The 20,372-nt window shown below is 44.2% G+C and overlaps 1 protein-coding gene across 2 annotated transcripts in view; it reads left to right on the top strand.

Annotated features, from left to right (window-relative positions):
• The window catches only part of LOC139560619 (neuropilin-1a-like), a 61,555-nt gene that overhangs the window by 38,062 nt on the left and 3,121 nt on the right, over window positions 1–20,372 (top strand). The window contains exons 7-17 of one of the 2 annotated variants that reach the window (XM_071377551.1): window positions 473–628; window positions 1,069–1,213; window positions 2,416–2,650; window positions 2,800–2,896; window positions 4,986–5,130; window positions 8,184–8,360; window positions 12,734–12,781; window positions 13,794–13,940; window positions 14,054–14,397; window positions 15,059–15,152; window positions 20,266–20,319. In XM_071377551.1, coding sequence (XP_071233652.1) covers window positions 473–628; window positions 1,069–1,213; window positions 2,416–2,650; window positions 2,800–2,896; window positions 4,986–5,130; window positions 8,184–8,360; window positions 12,734–12,781; window positions 13,794–13,940; window positions 14,054–14,397; window positions 15,059–15,152; window positions 20,266–20,319 — 1,642 coding nt within the window. Of the gene's footprint in view, window positions 1–472; window positions 629–1,068; window positions 1,214–2,415; window positions 2,651–2,799; window positions 2,897–4,985; window positions 5,131–8,183; window positions 8,361–12,686; window positions 12,782–13,793; window positions 13,941–14,053; window positions 14,398–15,058; window positions 15,153–20,265; window positions 20,320–20,372 lie in introns of those variants that run through there. The other variant, XM_071377552.1, reaches the window with a different exon arrangement.

Here is a 20,372-nt window from a genome sequence, read left to right as displayed (position 1 = left end):
AGCAGGCGCCGCCCTGCTCAGAATGCAAGCCCAGCCTCTCTGTTTATTCATTCAGAGTGTCTTAACATGATCAACACTTACAACCCATATCTTAACTGACCGTGAGTGGCTCTGTCACTTTAGGGACAAACACAAGCAGCCCGGACAGGTAGCTCACAGTGGCTTCTGTCAGCTCTTTTCTAACACAGTTAGTAGGCCTGTATTGCATGTTTGCAATTTTCTTCTTATAGGCTGTATATGATGAACAGCCAATTGCAGGACATTGAGAGCTGCCCTGTACCCAACAAACTATTTGGTTATTGTATTTGTTTGCACCTGAAGAAGGCTTCTGTGAAGTCAAAACATTTTAGACTTAGGTGCAGCAATATTCCCTGTACAGGCCTTTCATTTCTTTATATCTGTTTGGCCTAATAATGCATGAGCTAACAGGGTTCTAGCTAACTGGATGTTCTTGCCTAATTTGTGTTGCCAGGTGGACCTGGGATTCCTCCGTTTTGTTTCAGCCGTGGGAACACAGGGAGCCATCTCCAAGGAGACGAAGAAGGAGTACTTTGTCCAATCCTACAAAGTGGACGTAAGCTCCAATGGAGAGGACTGGGTCACAATAAAGGAGGGATCCAAGCAGATGGTAAGACTGACTCATAAGATATAAGTTAAGCCTTTTTATGTCAGCAGTTGTCACAAAGAGCTTTACAGTATCCTGCCGTGAACTCAAAGAGCAACCAAAGCAGAAGCGAGAGCACAGTGGTCAGGAGAAATGGAAGGATGAAACGCAGAGAGGTTGCAGAATAGTGATACATTGTAACTAATAGAAAGAATGAGTTCAGTCTGATTTGGACATCAAGACCACACATTTCACAATACACATTTCACAATACTTTAGGCAAGATTTCCTGTACTCTGGACAAATAATACCAGAAAAATAATTGCCATATTTTACACAACTGATTCAGACAGTTCTATTTAACCAAAGTGACTATATTGTCTATCATTCTGGAATAAAGCAGAAGATATGTTTCTGTTGGACAATAAAGTAATCTTGTTCTTGTTTTCCTCCTTCTCCTCCAGATTTTCCAGGGGAACCACAATCCTACAGAGGAAAAAAGGTCGTTCCTACCCAAGCAGACTCTAGCCCGTTACGTCCGCATCAGACCCATGTCTTGGGAGATAGGCATCTGCATGCGCTTCGAGGTGTACGGCTGCAAGACATCAGGTACACACACACACACACAGCTGCAAGACATCAGGTACACACACACACACACACACACAGCTGCAAGACATCAGGTACACACACACAGCTGCAAGACATCAGGTACACACACACACACACAGCTGCAAGACATCAGGTACACACACACAGCTATATACATCAGGTACACACACACACAGCTGCATACATCAGGTACACACACGCACACACACAGTTGCAGACATCAGGTACACACACACAGCTGCAGACATCAGGTACACACACACACAGCTGCATACATCAGGTACACACACACACACAGCTGCAGACATCAGGTACACACACACAGCTGCAGACATCAGGGCAGACATCACCAATTACATAAGCATATTTTGGCTCTTCCCCTAACTTCTAATATAGACCATATACTGTTACCTGGTTCCCTAGTAAGTGCTCTAAGAAATCTAATGAATTCTGTTCTTGGTTGTAAAGAAGAAGAATTACTGCTTCCTAAGCCGATTGAGGGTCATGCTAGGTTGTTATTGTAAAAGTGCAATGGAAAAAGGCAAAAAGGCAAGTTGAGTCATCGTACATACAGTATTTACGATATTACAAAGCACAGCATATGGTTCATTCCAGAGATCCATATCCTCCCTTATTTCTCTCAGCAGGGGAACATCATAAAGATGGTATTATACTCTTTCTCACTGCAGGGCTAGTGTGTGTGTGTGTGTGTGTGTGTGTGTGTGTGTGTGTGTGTGTGTGTGTGTGTGTGCGTGTGCGTGTGCGTGTGCGTGTGCGTGTGCGTGCGTGCGTGCGTGCGTGCGTGCGTGCGTGCGTGCGAGCGAGCGAGAGAGAGAGAGAGAGAGAGAGAGAGAGAGAGATACTGTACAAGGCCCAGGTGATTAAGAGTTTAGAATGACACAGGAAGGAAGTAGACAGTCTGTCTCTGTGTCCACTTATATTCCATGCAGTGTACACACATACACATAGAGGGAGTTCCCACAAAGAGCAGTGGTAAAAACAAATCACACAAGAACTCACATAGACCTCAACACTGAATGACCGGGGAACTAGGGGAGTTGATCTCCACAGGGAAAGCTGTTACATACTGTCTCACTCAGACTCAGGATGTGTCTGAAATGGTATCCTATTACCTTATAGAGCCCATGAGGACACAGCAGCTTCACCCTGCCCCCTCTCTCTCGCTCTCTATTTCACAGACTACCCTTGCTCCAGCATGCTGGGGATGGTCTCCGGTCAAATCTCGGACGCCCAGATTAGCGCGTCATCGCACGCAGAGCGCGGCTGGGTACCAGAGAACGCCAGGTTGCTGACAGGGAGGTCGGGCTGGACCCAGCAACAGACCAGACATCCCTTCCGGAACGAGTGGCTGCAGATGGACCTGGGCCAGGACAAGCTGGTCAGCGGCCTGCTCATCCAAGGAGGACGCCACAGGTAGGTAACATGGAGGATAGATAGGCGGGTCAGCAACCGGAGGGTTCGAGCCAGTGTGTGTTTGTGTCTTTCGCAGAGGTTGGGATCTTGGCAGAAGATTAACTTTGGTGGCCTGTAGAATGGATTAATGAAGTATTCTTCTTCTACAGAGACAAGAATGTGTTTATGAAGAAGTTCAAGGTGGGCTACAGCAACAATGGCTCTGACTGGACCATGGTGAAGGAAGACAACAGCTCTAGGCCTAAGGTAAGGGATGCAACCGGGGAATTCATGTTTGGTATCCTGTGCATTCATCTCCTCTCTTTTCAACAGAGACCCACAGATCAATAGAAAGTAGGGCTGTCAGAGTTAACTGTTTGTAATTTTAGTGCACACATTGTTTTTCATGACGATTAAACACATTGTCTGAAAGTCTTCAAAATACATTGAAAACATCCACTATACATAATATATACAGCTAAAAACAAAAAACAACAATGCAATGTCTAAACAAGTTGACATTGAGGTTAAAAAAAGTGTGCTTTATCTATTTACCTGATTCTGTTTACTGTTACTTTGGGAAAAATCAAGATGTCAATATTCTTGTAATGCTTTTTGTATGAAAAATCTTGAATTACAGCTCAAAATCCTGTGAATAACTCGATAATTTAAGAACATATTTTGACAAGATTGATGACAAGAGTGCAACATATCCTGTTGGTAAAGTCAAGGATGAAATGTGTTTGTGTGCAAACCATCAGCACCTTGCTATTCAAAACATCCAGCAGTACTCTCCGTACTCCCTGTCCCCTTCATAAGACCGTCTGACTTGAATATCCATCTATTCCAGATGGTGGGACTTGTTTATGGCAGACAGAGGGAGATCTTATCTGTCCTAAAGTGCACCATATTCCCTATGTAGTACACGCCCTTGTCAAAAGTAATATACTTACTACATTGGGAATAGGGTGCAATTTGGGACGCGGCGTTAGATATCGCGGCATTAGATATCACCCTGTCCTTTTTCCTGTTTCTTTTTAAAAAGCTCATTTCCAGCCTCCAGTCTTCAAAGATGAACAAACAGGAAGTCTATTTCTGTGGCTTCAGCTATACATCCAGGTTACATCCCAAATGTCACCCTATTCCCTATAATGTGCACCACTTTTGACCGGGGTTCTGGTCACAATTAGTGCACTATATAGGGAATAGTGAGCCATTTGGGAGGCTGACAAAGTGTTTTTCAAACTGCCACTTCAGGCTTCACTTTGATTGGAAACATAAGAACCTACCCAGCAAACCAAAATTGGTTCTGTGAAGGTTCCCAGAACATTTGTTAAGTCACGGCAAACGTTCTCATAACACAAAAACTGTCCAGTTGTGGTGATGTTTATATAAAACATTCACTTGATGTTTCAAGAACGGTCCTAGAACACATTTAATCTGCTCTTTAAAGGTTCACAGAATGTTTCATTTGGTTGCGGGAACAGTGTGTTGAGAACAATGTGGAGACATCACAAAAGATATGTTCCTAAAACACAAAAACTGTCCATCTGTGATGATGATTCTACAATGTTTCTTTTAGGTTGCAAAACACATTCACGAGATGTTACAAGAATGTTCCCAGAACAGATTTAATCTGTTCTTTAAAGGTTCCCAGAATGTTTTATTAGGTTGTGGGAACACTCTGGTGAGTGTTCCCACAACATTTTGTGGACATATAAATAAATATATTTAATCAAAAACATTCACTGAATGTTGTTTCAATGTTATCATCCTAATGTTAGATAAAACCCGAACTAGAACTTAATGGGAATGTTACCTAATGCTCTGGAAATGTTCCCGGTTAGCTGTGTAGGGTATGGCACCATGGTGGTAGCAGGCCTGGTGTCCTGGACATCCGCTACCTGCTCACAGCAGGGACTAACTATTTTCACATGTCCTCCCGCTTAAAATACAATATTAAGGATATACTTATATTAAGGATAATATATTAAGGATATAATATTAGTTTCATAACCCTGCTAGATCCTAGATGTCATCGTCTCAAAGGTTTTGTTTTGATAGAAAGTGGATAACTTTTTCAATAGACTGGAGATGATCTTCCTCAGGGTGGGTGTGCAGTATGAGGTGGCTGAACTCACAGAGCAGTGTGTGGAGCTGACATTACACTTCTTGTAATGTTTTGCCCCAAATAGCCCCCTATTCCCTTTATAGTGCACTACTTTTGCCCAGGGCCCACAGGGTTACTGTGCAGAGCTGGCATAGTGGGGATGGAAAACGAGTTTCTGTCTCGTAGTGTACGATCTGTAAATGGTTTGGTCTTCATCGCTGTTCTGTTCTCCTGGCTCTCTTCCAGATCTTCATTGGGAACCAGAACCATGACACCCCAGAGCTGCGTACGCTGGGCCCTCTGCTGACTCGCTTCCTCAGGGTCTACCCAGATAGAGCCACCCCCGATGGCCTGGGGCTCAGACTGGAGCTGCTGGGCTGTGAGATCCATGGTGAGTTAGCACAAACATCTCAGCACACACACGCACAATCACAACAAGACAGACAGACAAATAGAAAGACAGACAAACATGTGCTCACACACACATGCACATTAATTGTCATGGCAACAGTTTTACATAACAACGACAGCCACAGAGTCGACTAAGCGCACAAACAGATCTAGGACCAGGCTAGGGTTATTTCAGTATTCAGTTATTTTCAGTATTAAAAGACCCCTCTGACAGGGTCTAGAGTTAGACATCAACCATAGTGACCTCACACAGATGGAATCCCAGATAGGTTTCACTTACCTACTCCTAACTACAGACCTGAGACCTGCGTTAGTGGCAAGACTTGGGCAGTAGCTATTTAGCCTTTGCTGCATGCTTGATGACAGTTGTATACTGTACCCTGCCTGTCAGTCAGTGTGGGAAGTGTAATGAGTGTGTTATGTGCTATGTGTTATGTGGGAGGGTTAGGACATAAAAGGCTGACGCGTGCCAGAGCAGGCTGCCTTGACTCTGGGCTGGAGGGGGAGGGGGGATGGACCAGTCACAGTGGGTGGGAGAGAGAGGGGAGGTGGACCAGTCATAGTGGGAGGGAGGGGAGGTGGACCAGTCAAAGTGGGAGGGAGGGGAGGTGGACCAGTCATAGTGGGAGGGAGGGGAGGTGGACCAGTCAAAGTGGGAGGGAGGGGAGGTGGACCAGTCATAGTGGGAGGGGGGAGGTGGACCAGTCATAGTGGGAGGGAGGGGAGGTGGACCAGTCAAAGTGGGAGGGAGGGGAGGTGGACCAGTCATAGTGGGAGGGAGGGGAGGTGGACCAGTCATAGTGGGAGGGTGGGTGAGGGGAGGGAAGGTAGACCAGTCACAGTGGGTGGGTGAGAGAGGGAGGTGGACCAGTCATAGTGGGAGGGAGGGGAGGTGGACCAGTCATAGTGGGAGGGAGGGGAGGTGGACCAGTCATAGTGGGAGGGAGGGGAGGTGGACCAGTCAAAGTGGGAGGGAGGGGAGGTGGACCAGTCAAAGTGGGAGGGGGGGAGGTAGACCAGTCACAGTGGGAGGGTGGATGAGGGAGGGGAGATGGACCAATCATAGTGGGATGGTGGGTGAGTGAGGGGAGGTGTACCAGTCATCGTGGGAGGGAGGGGAGATGGACCAATCATAGTGGGAGGGAGGGTGAGGCGAGGGGAGGTGCACCAGTCATAGTGGGAGGGTGAGGGAGGGGAGGTGGACCAGTCATAGTGGGAGGGAGGGGAGGTGGACCAGTCATAGTGGGAGGGTGAGGGAGGGGAGATGGACCAGTCATAGTGGGAGGGAGGGGAGATGGACCAATCATAGTGGGAGGGAGGGGAGATGGACCAGTCATAGTGGGAGGGAGGGGAGGTGTACAATCTCCACATCAAAGAGCATCTGCATGTACACACTTACTAGGGAGCGGGCACACACACACACACTCACAAGGGCACATCGGAAAATTGACTATGAGCAATCTACTCCAATTCATTTTCCAAATCTCCATCCTGCTTGGTGTCACCATGTCAGACACATTGCCATCTAAAACCCCATATCCCCTAATCCAATCACAGAAGGTTGACCTGTAGACGGTCTGCTTGCTACATCCTAACAGCAGAGGTATCATTTCCCTGAAGGATTCTTATCCTCTCTCACCCAATTTCAATTCAATTTCATAGCTTTATTGGCATGGGAAACGTGTTTACATTGCCAAAGCAAGTGAAATAGATAAAACAAAAGTTAAACAGTAAATATTACCCTCACCAAAGTTCCAAAAGAATAAAGACATTTCAAATGTACCATTATTTATTTATAAATAAACCTAAATATAGGTTGTTTTTATAATGGTGTTTGTTATTCACGCGTTGCCCTTTTCTTGTGGCAACAGGTCACAAATCTTGCTGCGTGTGGTATTTCACCCAATATAAATGGGAGTTTATCAAAATTTGATTTGTTTTCAAATTCTATGCGTCTCTAATATGGTCATACATTTGGCAGGAGGTTAGGAAGTGCAGCTCAGTTTCCACTTCATTGTGTGGGCAGTGTGCACATAGCATGTCTTCTCTTGAGAGCCAGGTCTGGCTACGGCGGCCTTTCTCAATAGCAAGGCTATGCTCACTGAGTCTGTACATAGTCAAAGATTTCCTTAATTGTGGGTCAGTCACATTGGTCAGGTATTCTGCCACTGTGTACTCTGTTTAGGGCCAAATAGCATTCTAGTTTGTTCTGTTATTTTTTTGTAAATTATTTCCAGTGTGTCAAGTAATTATCTTTTTGTTTTCTCATGATTTGGTTGGATCTAATTGTGTTGCTGTCCTGGGACTCTGCGGGGTGTGTTTGTGTTTGTGAACAGAGCCCCAGGACCAGCTTGCTTAGGGGACTCTTCTCCAGGTTCATCTCTATGTAGGTGATGGCTTTGTTATGGAAGGTTTGGGAATCGCTTCCTTTTAGGTGATTGAAGAATTTAACGGCTCTTTTCTGGATTTTGATCATTAACAGGTATCGGCCTAATTCTGCTCTGCATTCATTATTTGGTGTTTTACATTGTACACTGAGGATATGTTTTGCAGAATTCTGCATGCAGAGTCTCAATTTGGTGTTTGTCCAATATTGTGAATTCTTGGTTGGTGAGCGGTCCCCAGACCTCACAACCATAAAGGGCAATGGGTTCTATAACTGATTCAAGTATTTTTAGCCAGATCCTAATTGGTATGTCAAATTTTATGTTCCTTTTGATGCTATAGAAGGCCCTTCTTGCCTTGTCTCTCAGATCGTTCACAGCTTTGTGGAAGTTACCTGTGGCGCTGATGTTTAGGCCGAGGTATATATAGTTTTTTGTGTGCTCTAGGGCAACGGTGTCTAGATATAATTAGTATTTGTGGTCCTAGCAACTGGACCTTTTTTGGAACACCGTTATTTTTGTCTTACTGAGATTTACTGTCAGGGGCCGGGTTTGACAGAATCTATGCAGATGATATAGGTGCTGCTGTAGGCCCTCCTTGGTTTGGAACCAACTCTCTCTCTCTCTCTTTACCTCTCTCTACCTCCAGAGCCCACAACTCTCCTACCGACCACGGCTGTAGCAACCACGTTTGCTGTAACCACGTTCGCTGCCACCACAACCGCATCTGTGACCATGCCCACCCTGACGTCAGAGTGTGACGACCAGGAGTCCAGCTGTCACAGTGGAACAGGAACAGGAGGAGGGGAGGACTATGACACAACAGGTGCTGACCACCACCCTCCTTTCCTCTCTCCATCCCTCTATCCTTTCCCCTCTCTCGCTCTATCACTCTCTCCTTCTCACAACCCCCCATTCAATTCAAGGGGCTTTATTGGCATGGAAAACATATGTTTACATTGCCAAAGCAAGTGAAGTAGATAATAAACGAAAGTGAAATAATCAATAAAAATTAACAGTAAACATTACACTCACAGAAGTTCCAAAAGAATAAAGACATTTCAAATGGCATTATGTACATACAGTTGAAGTCGGAAGTTTACATACACCTTAGCCAAATACATTTAAACTCTGTTTTTCACAATTCCTGACATTTAATCCTAGTAAAAATTCCCTGTCTTAGGTCAGTTAGGATCACCACTTTATTTTAAGAATGTGAAATGTCAGAATAATAGTAGAGAGAATGATTTATTTCAGCTTTAATTTCTTTCATCACATTCCCAGTGGGTCAGAAGTTTGGGGCTGCGTTTGAGAGCAATGTCCTTTAGGGTCTGAGCGAAGGTGGACACTGCTGCCTTGTATAAGTGGGCCTGGTCATAAAGGCTGTTCAAGTCCCTGGTGGAGTGGTGGGCCAGGTAAACATTTGATTTTGAGGCACAGTCACGGGAAATACTTGTGTTTACCCACTGTATGGTAGCAGGATGGGCAAAGTAGAAGAAGCTTTTTCAATTACTCCCTTGAGTGCTGTGGCCACGTTTTCCTGTTGTGCTCTCAGGTGGTTTGTGCCTGTGTGTATTAATATGTGGCTGGGTGACCCTAGTTGGACCTCAGACAGAAGGTCTAGGGCGCTCTGGGTGTTTGGACACCAGAGTTTAGACACAACTCTTTTTTTTTTCTTGTGTATATTTCCAGTTTGAGTCCATAAGGAGAACAATCTGTGTCTTGTGTATGTCCTCAGTGGGTGTGGGGCTGTTGTCAGGAGGGCTATCGGGGTGGCTGACAGGGGGGGTGCTCAGAGGTGGTGAGATCCCTGAGCTTGGGGTTCTTCATTTGTCTGTCTCGCTGTGTTGTCGACGTGGTCAGGGTCTGGGGTGGACTGTTCTGCTGTGGTGTCGAGACTTTTGTTGAGAGCTGAGGTGGGCTGTTCTGCTGGCTTCTCTGCGGGGGTGACCACCTCGCTAATGGGTTCTCTGTCACACGCCATTCCCCTGATCCTCTCCTCTAGTGCTCTGTTCTCCTGCTCCTGCTCTTTCTCCTGTTGAAGTTGTCTCACTACAGTCCAGAGTGCAGATATGTCTCTCTCCACCTCCAGCTCTCCAGGTCTAATTAAGGGGGTGTTGTTGTGCTGGACCATTGTATGGGTCTGTGCTGCCTGGAGTGTAATCACCTGCTGTTCCAGCTCCACCTGCCTTACCTCCAGCTCTTTGAATTTATCCCTCATTTCAATGAGGGCGTAGTACTCTGTGCTGGGAGGTTGACTTTCTGCTTGGGGTTGCTCGTCTGTGGGGTTATGTTATGAAGAGGTCTGGTCTGACCCGCTTGGGTTGGGGTTATCTTTCTCAAGGGAGAGCTTCTCCTGCTGAGCTATTTCTTAGATTAGGTGAAAGTCCAGCTGAAACTGTTTCCGGTTGCCCTGTACCAATACTGTTCCAGACTTATAGAGATTTATATTAGCTGACTCCGAGTCCTCGTTGTCTAGTATCCTGAGTTTCCACTAGAGGTCGACCGATTATGATTTTTCAATGCCGATACCGATACCGATTATTGGAGGACAAAAAAAGCCGATACAGATTCATCGGCCGATTTATTTAAAAAAAAAAATGTTTTTAATATATATATATATCATACACACACACACATTTTTGTAATAATGACAATTGCAACAATACTGAATGAACAATGAACACTTTTATTTTAACTTAATATAATACATAAATACACACACACGCACACAGCTCTGAAGTGACAATGATACTGAAGAGTCTGCTTAGGAGACAAATACTCTCAACTGTTTGAATAAAAATAGAGTTTAAGTTACCTGTGATGAATGTTGAAAACAAAAACTTTAATTTCTATATGCAGGAAATCCTATTTTAATAATGGGCATGGTAAGAATTGACAACCAAAGTGCGAGTCATAATTCCCATGACACCTTCTAGCAAAATCTGAAAAGCGGTTCATTCATTTATTCCATAGGATATTTTTAGATTCACTTAAAATAAGATCTGTGTTTCGTGTAGGCTTACATCACCGTGCCAATTTTATAACTGTGTAGATATCCATAGGAAAAGGTAACTCTGATCAATATTGGCTACATATAAGCGAAGATACATTTTTTTGTAGAGTGGATTTATGAAAATATGTTGACAAACGTTACCTTATCCTAGTGAGATTTACACGGGTATCAAAATGTCGAGGCGGTTTAAGCCTGCACGAAACACAGACCTTATTTGAAGTAGATCAAGACATTCTCTATGGAAGACATGAACGGTAAAATAACGAAGGAACCCCTTTCAAATTCAGCCGCAAGTTATTACAGGAATTATAACGCGTCGACTATTTCTCTCTAAACCATATACCTTTGACTAATCCGGAAACTATCACCTCGAAAACAAAACGTTTATTCCGTTCTGTATTTTATCTAACGGGTGGCATCCATGAGTCTAAATATTCCTGTTACATTGCACAACCTTCAATGTTGTCATAATTACGTAAAATACTGGCAAATTAGTTCGCAAAGAGCCAGGCGGCCCAAACTGTTGCATATACCCTGACTCTGCGTGCAATGAACGCAAGAGAAATGACACAATTTCACCTGGTTAATATTGCCTGCTAACCTGGATTTCTTTTAGCTAAATATGCAGGTTTAAAAATATATACTTGTGTATTGATTTTAAGAAAGGCATTGATGTTTATGGTTAAGTACACATTGGAGCAATGACAGTCATTGATTGATTGTTTTTTATAAGATAAGTTTAATGCTAGCTAGTGTAACAGTATAACTTTAAACCGTCCCCTCGCCCCGACACGGGCGCGAACCAGGGACCTTCTGCACACATCAACGGTCGCCCACGAAGCATCGTTACCCATCACTCCACAAAGGCCGCGGCCCTTGCAGAGCAAGGTGCAACACTACTTCTAGGTTTCAGAGCAAGTGACGTAACTGATTGAAACGCTAGTAGCGCGTACCCGCTAACTAGCTAGCCATTTCACATCCGTTACACTAGCAACTTACCTTAGCTTACTGCATTCGCTAACAGGCAGGCTCCTCGTGGAGTGCAATGTAATCAGGTGTTAGAGCATTGGACTAGTTAACTGTAAGGTTGCAAGATTGGATCCCCCGAGCTGACAAGGTTAAAAATCTGAACGTTCCTAGTCCGTCATTGAAAATAAGAATGTGTTCTTAACTGACTTGCCTAGTTAAATAAAGATTAAATAAAGGTGTAAAAAAAATTATATAATAAAAATAATAATAATCGGCGCCCAAAAATACCGATTTCCGATTGTTATGAAAACTTGAAATCGGCCCCGATTAATCGGCCATTCCGATTAATCGGTCGACCTCTAGTTTCCACCCATCGGTAACACCCCCCCCCCTCTTAACAGAGGGGTACTGTGTTAATATAGCACTGCACCATGCCAGGGGATGGTCTGTGTGGAAGATAAGGTTGCTTATGTTCCCATTTTTATAATAGTCAGCAAAAAGTGTGTCTTGATTTTGCATAAGGAGCTTCATTTTGTACTATCTTCTTGTCTTATTATTCTTTACATTCAAAGGGTACTGTATTTTAATTACCTCTGAACAGCAGGAGGGTGCTTCTAAGGCCTCTCCATTTGGTTGGGGCTCTCCTGCCATTGTTGGGCTCAAGGGCTTTGACACCTCTCGCTTCACACATCAGTGATAATTGAAGTTGTATCTCTTTGTCCTAGCAAGCTTGGTAGCATTAGCATTCAGTCCTTATAAAGTAAAATATATCATTGTAATGTATTTTTCTTCTTGGCTTTTGAAAGTAAAAAATTGCTTCAGACTAAGCATGACTCACTCAGTTCCAGGTTGGATGGTGTTTTCAGGTTTCTGTTTGTTTGACAGAGCATTTTCTGTACAGTTTGGGAATAATAATCCTTGGGTGTAGGAAGCATTCCAGGTAATTCCGTCCAAAATCAGGTTGTAGGTTTGGAGTTTTGATTTGGAGTGAAGGTTATGTTGTTTAGGGTAGCATCCTGAATATGTCCCTGACAAAAAAATCTAAGTTTGTCTAACTCTAAATGTAACTATTTTTTAAAACATGCTGAACAATGTGGGAGCTCATCTGCTCATGACCTCTCTCTCTCCATCCCTCTTTCTCCGCTAACAACCTCTATCTATCTACAGGATCTATTTTGTTTGCATCCCTGACTGTGCCCGTCTGTGTCTGACAGGTGGCACCACATTGGCAGACCCAACCCTGGAGGAAGAACTTGTGCCAGGTGAGAACGCCCATAAAGTACCGCCTCATTCACTTCATCCATCTCTCTCTCTCTGTGCTTTGGCCAACTCCTCTGTTGTTTGTTAGCATGTTGGGCATGACATAGACCAACAGTGGAGTTGGCTAAAGGACAAACAGATCTGGCAACCAGGTACAAAAGAGAAGGAACATTTCCGTTACTGTTCTAGATTAGTCTACTTTTGGGTGGCTCCCAAATGGAATTTGATTTGAAATGGCGCCCTATTCCCTTTATAGTGCATAACTGTTGACCAGCAACCAGTCTTTGGCTTTGCGATGGAAAAACTGAATTACAGAAACAGGACCATTGGGTCTCAATGAACTGAGAAAAGGAGTCATATGTCAACAACCAGAGGGCAAAACAACAGTTACTTATTCTCTGACTGCTACAGCAACGCCTGAGAACCAAACAAACACTCTTTGTATTCATAGCAGTAGCATTCATTTGGATGCGTTGGTTAATCACTGCCACCGTGTAATGTTTTGCCCCAAATAGCCCCCTATTCCCTTTATAGTGCACTACTTTTGCCCAGGGCCCACAGGGTTACTGTGCAGAGCTGGCATAGTGGGGATGGAAAACGGGTTTCTGTCTCGTAGTGTACGGTCTGGAAATGGTTTGGTCTTCATCGCTGTTCTGTTCTGATGGCACTCCTCCCTTCTCTCTGGAAGGTCCCTTCCCTCCTCCTTCTCCTGGTACTAAACACGTGTTGGATCTGTGAATCTTTCTTTAGTCAAATATGAAATACTGTATCTACATTTGAGTGCCTTCAAGACTCTAAGGAAACTACAAATTGTCATTTTTCTTAAGAAAAATGGTGTGCTTGCTTCAGCAGCCCGAAAGTATTTTCATGGTAGTGGAAGTTTAAATTGTTATTAGGAAATTAGAAATGACACGTTTTCACTTCCTTACCTCACTCTCTTTTCACATTGTGTAGAATAGTTACTCAGCCAGAGGAAACGAGCGTGGTTACTTACAAGGTTGACCTCTTTTCCAGAGTACCTGTGGTTTGCTTGTGACTTTGGCTGGGCGGGCAACCCGTCGTTCTGTGGCTGGACACTGGAGAAGGATACTGGTGCTGAGTGGATGATTCAGACCACCGGGGCCCCCACCGTCCACAAAGGGCCCAACCTGGACCACACAGGTGGGTGGGAGAAGAAGAGAACAGAGTGCACACACACACTGTAGTAAATAAGGACTAACACAATGAACATGCACTCAGAAAATACTTAGCTTGTCTCTTACTGCCCTCTACAGGAGTTCCAGGGAACTTCATCTATATGCAGCTGGCTGCTGAGACCGAAATGGAAGAGGAGAACGAGCAGGAGGAGGAGGAGACAGAGGTAGAGGAGGTGGAGGAGAGGATGGAGGAGAGGGTGGCACGCCTAGCCAGCCTGCCTGTCACCGCCCCAGACACCAACCTGTGTGTGTCCTTCTGGTACCACATTTTCGGGGAGCACGCTGGCACCCTGCACATCAAACAGAGGAGACAGACAGAGGAGGGGCGGGCGGAGGCACTACTCTGGACCGTCAGTGGACACCAGGGCAGCAGATGGAGGGAGGGACGACTGTTGGTGCCTCACTCCAGCATACCCTATGAGGTAAAGCACTAGGCTAGGTTACGAGTCTCTTCGAAATACAGATGAAGGATCTTAATTTGAGCCAGTTTAATCCAGCAGGAAAAAAATCCTGCAGCAACAGGAAAAGTGAATTATTATGTGTAATATAATTAATAAAAAATGCAATAAAAAAAGGAAAACGCTGCACAATGCTGTTCATGCTCACAGGTGATTTTATTTACACAACGTTTTGACCCCTAGGTCTTCATCAGGCATCCAAGTTAATTAATGGGCATTTTCTGCGGTGTTGATACATTTTTTCATATGGTAAAATCAAGTCTGAAATTTTAAAGTGGAAATTACAAACTTCAGAAGCCTTTTTAAACCTCAAATACACTAAAAGTTTTAAATGTCCTGCATTGCAAGAAATGTCTCCTGCAACAGGGTGATCAAATTAAGATCTTACATCTGTAGGTTACGGGCCTCTTAGGCCTAGGTTACGAGTTTCTTAGACCTAGGTTATGAGCCTCTTAGACCTAGGTTACGTTTCAAATGGCACCCTATTCCCTATGTACAGTAGTGTGCTACTTTTGAACAGAGCAGTATGGTCCCTGGTCAAAAGTAATGCACTATATGGGCCCTAGTCAAAAGTAAATCACTATATAGCAGTATTTCACCTGTGTGTTTGTGTTGTTGTTCCTAGGTGGTGATTGAGGGAGTGGGAGACAGGAGCACAGGACACATCGCGCTGGACAATATAAAGATCCTGGATGGACTAACACCAGAGGAGTGTAAGGGTAAGTGTCACTGCTAGTGTTGAATATTTTCCTGGTATTTTGCAAATGTTCAATCCTGAGAATAAATAACTTTTTTCCCGGGTGACCCGATATTTCCCACCAAAACCGGAAGTGCCATTCAAAAGAATATAAATAGGCCTATGTCTGGATTTGATTAGAGCTTTGGTTAAAAAAAATCAAGCCTGATGCTACCTGAGCCTGATGAGCCATATATTAAATGCATTTTATGAGCCCTACATTAAAGACATTTAATGAGACCAAGCCCAAAAAAGCGCAAATGATTGTGCCATTATCCAATAGAACAATTTTCAATAGGCATACAGTGCCTTCGGAAAGTATTCAGACCCCTTGACTTTTTCCACATTTTGTTACGTTACAGCCTTATTCTAAAATTGATTAAATATAATAAAATACCTCAGCAATCTAGACACAATACCCCATAGATCCATCATGACTGGTCTCCCGACGTAATCGTCCGATGTAGTCTCAACAGGCTTTTCTGTTGCGATGTCACCGAAGACCCATCTGCTAGCCCATGCCCGCTAGCTTTCTGAACGCCGTGTCTCCCGCTCACCTAGCGTAGTAGTGACTACCGAAAGGTTCCCTGATTCACCTATTGCTGCTCATTGGACCCTATGATCACTCGGCTACACAGCTGATGCCCCCTGGACTGTTGCAATAACACGGTACCTCATTTTGTTTATCTGTCGGTCCCAGCCTCGAACTCAGGTCCTGTATGTACCTAACTAACCTGCTCTACCCATTCATCGCCATTAACCCATTGTTGTCTTAGCTCTCCCGATCAACACCTGTGATTGCTTTAGGCCTCTCTCTAATGTCAATATGCCTTGTCTACTGCTGTCTCGGCTAGTTCTAATTGATTTATTTCACTGTAGAGCCCCCAGTCCTGCTCAACATGCCTTAGATAGCTCTTTTGTTCCATCCCCCACACATGCGGAGACCTCACCTGGCTTAATTGGTGCCGCCAGAGACGAAACCTCTCTCATCGTCACTCAACGCCTAGGTTTACCTCCACTGTACTCACATCCTACCATACCCTTGTCTGTACATTATGCCCTGAATCTATTCTACCAAGCCCAGAAATCTGCTCCTTTTATTCTCTGTTCCCAACGCAGTAGACAACCAGTTCTTATAGCCTTTAGCCGTACCCTTATCCTACTCCTACTCTGTTCCTCTGGTGATGTAGAGGTTAACCCAGGCCCTGTAGCCCCCAGTACCACACCTATTCCCCAGGTGCTCTCATTTATTGACTTCTGTAACCGTAAAAGCCTTGGTTTCATGCATGTTAACGTCAGAAGCCTCCTCCCTAAGTATGTTTTATTCACTGCTTTAGCACACTCCTCAAACCCGGATGTCCTAGCCGTGTCTGAATCCTTTCCAGAAATAAGTCTCTCACTGTTGCCGCTTGTTATAGACCCTCTTCAGCCCCCAGCTGTGCCCTGGACACCATATGTGAATTGATTGCCCCCCATCTATCTTCAGAGTTTGTACTGTTAGGTGACCTAAACTGGGATATGCTTAACACCCCGGCCGTCCTACAATCTAAGCTAGATGCCCTCAATCTCACACAAATTATCAAGGAACCTACCAGGTACAACCCTAAATCCGTAAACACGGGCACCCTCATAGATATCATCCTGACCAACTTGCCCTCCAAATACACCTCTGCTGTCTTCAACCAGGATCTCAGCAATCACTACGTCATTCCCTGCATCCGTAATGGGTCCGCAATCAAACGACCACCCCTCATCACTGCCAAACGCTCCCGAAAACACTTCAGCGAGCAGGCCTTACTAATCGACCTAGCCTGGGTATCCTGCAAGGATATTGACCTCATCCCGTCAGTAGAGGATGCCTGGTTATTCTTTAAAAGTGCTTTTCTCACCAACCTCAATAAGCATGCCCCATTCAAAAATGTAGAACTAAGAACAGACAGTTGAAGTCGTCAGGAGTTTGGAAATTGTTCCAAGGATGAACCAGACTTGTGGAGGTCTACACATTCTTTTGCTGAGGTCTTGGTTGATTTATTTTGATTTCCCCATGATGTCAAGCAAAGAGGCACTGAGTTTGAAGGTAGGCCTTGAAATACATCCACAGGTACACCTCCAATTGACTCAAATGATGTCAATTAGCCTATCAGAAGCTTCTAAAGCATGACATAATTTTCTGTAATTTTCCAAGCTGTTTAAAGGCACAGTCAACTTAGTGTATATAAACTTCTGACCCACTGGAATTGTGATACAGTGAATTATAAGTGAAATAATCTGTCTGTAAACAATTGTTGGAAAAATTACTTGTGTCATGCACAAAGTAGATGTCCTAACCGACTTGCCAAAACTATAGTTTGTTAACAAGAAATTTGTGGAATGGTTGAAAAACAAGTTTTAATGACTCCAACCTAAGTGTATGTAAACTTCTGACTTCAACTGTATAGCCCTTGGTTCACTCCAGACTTGACTGCCCTTGACCAATACATAAACATCCTGTGGCGTACTGCATTAGCATTGAATAGCCCTCGCGATATGCAACTTTTCAGGGAAGTTAGGAACCAATATACACAGTCAGTTAAGAAAGCAAAGGCTAGCTTTTTCAAACAGAAATTTGCATCCTGTAGCACAAATTCCAAAAGTTTTTCGGACACTGTAAAGTCCATGGAGAATAAGAGTACCTCCTCCCAGCTGCCCCCTACACTGAGGCTAGGAAACACTGTCACCACCGATAAACCTACAATAATCAAGAATTTCAATAAGCATTTTTCTATGGCTGGCCATGCTTTCCACCTGGCTACACCTACCCCGGCCAACAGCTCTGCAACCCCCACAGCAACTTTCCCAAGCGCCCTGCTTCTCCTTCACTCAAATTCAGATAGCTGATGTTCTGGAAGATCTGCAAAATCTGGACCCCTACAAATCAGCTGGGCTAGATAATCTGGACCCTCTCTTTCTAATATTATCCGCCGCAATTGTTGCAACCCCTATTACTAGCCTGTTCAACCTCTCTTTCGTATCGTCTGAGATTCCTAAAGATTGGAAAGCTGCCGTGGTCATCCCCCTCTTCAAAGGGGAGACACTCTAGACCCAAACTGTTACAGACCTATATCTATCCTGCCCTGCCTTTCTTAAGTCTTCGAAATCCAAGTTAACAAACAGATCCCCAACCATTTCGAATCCCTCCGTACCTTCTCCAGTATGCAATCTGGTTTCAGAGCTGGTCATGGGTGCACCTCAGCCACGCTCAAGGTCCTAAACGATATCATAACGGCCATCGATAAAAGACAATACTGTGCAGCCATCTTCATCGACCTGGCCAAGGCTTTCGACTCTGTCAATCACCGCATTCTTATCGGCAGACTCAACAGCCTTGGTTTCTCAAATGACTGCCTTGCCTGGTTCACCAAATACTTCTCAGATAGAGTTCAGTGTGTCAAATTGGCGGGCCTGTTGTCCGGACCTCTGGCAGTCTCTATGGGTGTTCCACAGGGTTCAATTCTCGGGCAGACTCTTTTCTCTGTATATATCAATGATGTCGCTCTTGATGCTGGTGATTCTCTGATCCACCTCTACGCAGACGACACCATTCTGTATACTTCTAGCCCTTCTTTAGACACTGTGTTAAAAACATTTTACGGATAGCCCCCTTTTTTTAAAACATTTTTCCCTAAATGACATACCCAAATCTAACTGCATATTATTGGTACCATTTGAAAGGAAACACTTTGAAGTTTGTGGAAATGTGAATTGAATGTACCCTCGTAAAACTGACTATCCTACCAATCCTTTACTTCGGCGATGTCATTTACAAAATAGCCTCCAACACTCTACTCAGCAAATTGGAAGTAGTCTATCACAGTGCCATCCGTTTTTGTCACCAAAGCTCCATATACTACCCACCACTGCGACCTGTATGCTCTCGTTGGTTGGCCCTCGCTTCATATTCGTCGCCAAACCCACTGGCTCCAGGTCATCTATAAGTCGTTGCTAGGTAAAGCCCCGCCTTATCTCAGCTCACTGGTCACCATAGCAACACCCACCCGTAGCACGCGCTCCAACAGGTATATTTCACTGGTCATCCTCAAAACCAACTACTCATTTGGCCGCCTTTCCCTCCAGTTCTCTCCTGTCAATGACTGGAACGAACTGCAAAAATCTTGCAGATATAAGCTGGAGACTTATATCTCCCTCACTAACTTTAAGTATCAGCTGTCAGAGCAGCTTACCGATCACTGCACCTGCACACAGCCCATCTGTAAATAGCCCATCCAACTACCCTCATCCCCATATTGTTATTTATTTTTGCTCTTTTGCACCCCAGTATCTCTACTTGCACATCATCATCTGCACATCTATCACTCCAGTGTTAATGCTAAATTGTAATTATTTTGCCACTATGGCCTATTTATTTCCTTACCTCCCTAATCTTACTACATTTGCACACACTGTATATAGATTTGTTTATTGTATTATTGACTGTACGTTTGTTTATTCCATGTGTAACTCTGTGTTGTTGTTTGTGTCACACTGCTTTGCTTTATCTTGGCCAGGTCGCAGTTGTAAATGAGAACTTGTTCTCAACTGGCCTACCTGGTTAAATAAATAAAAATATATATATCAATCTAGAACAGGATCATCTATTTTGGATGGAGTTAATGGAGAGAGTGCTCAAGACTGCGAGAGAGTGCTGTGAGATGGGCTGTCTGTCCCCACCCTGAGCATTGATGATTCATCATGCAGAGGCCGCAGAGAAGCCAGATTTAAACATTGCATATCATTTAACAGTTCAATTTCACGCCATGCTGTATATAAATAATTTATTATAATTGACCGGATTCTCGCAGCTATTTATTCCGCGAAAAGGGAGTGGTTTTGGCCTGTAAATCCCAGTAAATCTCGGTAATCGGGTTCCCACCCATCAACCCTAGTCACTGCCCACCTTGACTCTGCTAAGGTTGCAAATCCTATTGGAAGAGAACAGGCAGGAAATATGAAATCCTTCAACCAGGACTTCTGGACATCTTTGGGAAGGTAACCAGAATGGTAGTTTGTTACAATACTGATCCTGCTTATGATGTAGAACAACTTTGTTTCTCCTCCAGATCCAGATATACCAGAGGCTCCTACGTCCCAGCCAACAGAGATCTGCATATACCGTGAGTGCAGTACCTCACTGCTCATTGAGCTTGTAATATTTTTAAAAAAATCT

This window comes from Salvelinus alpinus, chromosome 30 (assembly GCF_045679555.1).
Source record: "Salvelinus alpinus chromosome 30, SLU_Salpinus.1, whole genome shotgun sequence".
Classification (NCBI taxonomy): domain Eukaryota; kingdom Metazoa; phylum Chordata; class Actinopteri; order Salmoniformes; family Salmonidae; genus Salvelinus; species Salvelinus alpinus.
Note: the sequence above shows the minus strand (reverse complement) of the source record. Positions and strands in the feature narration are given on the sequence as shown.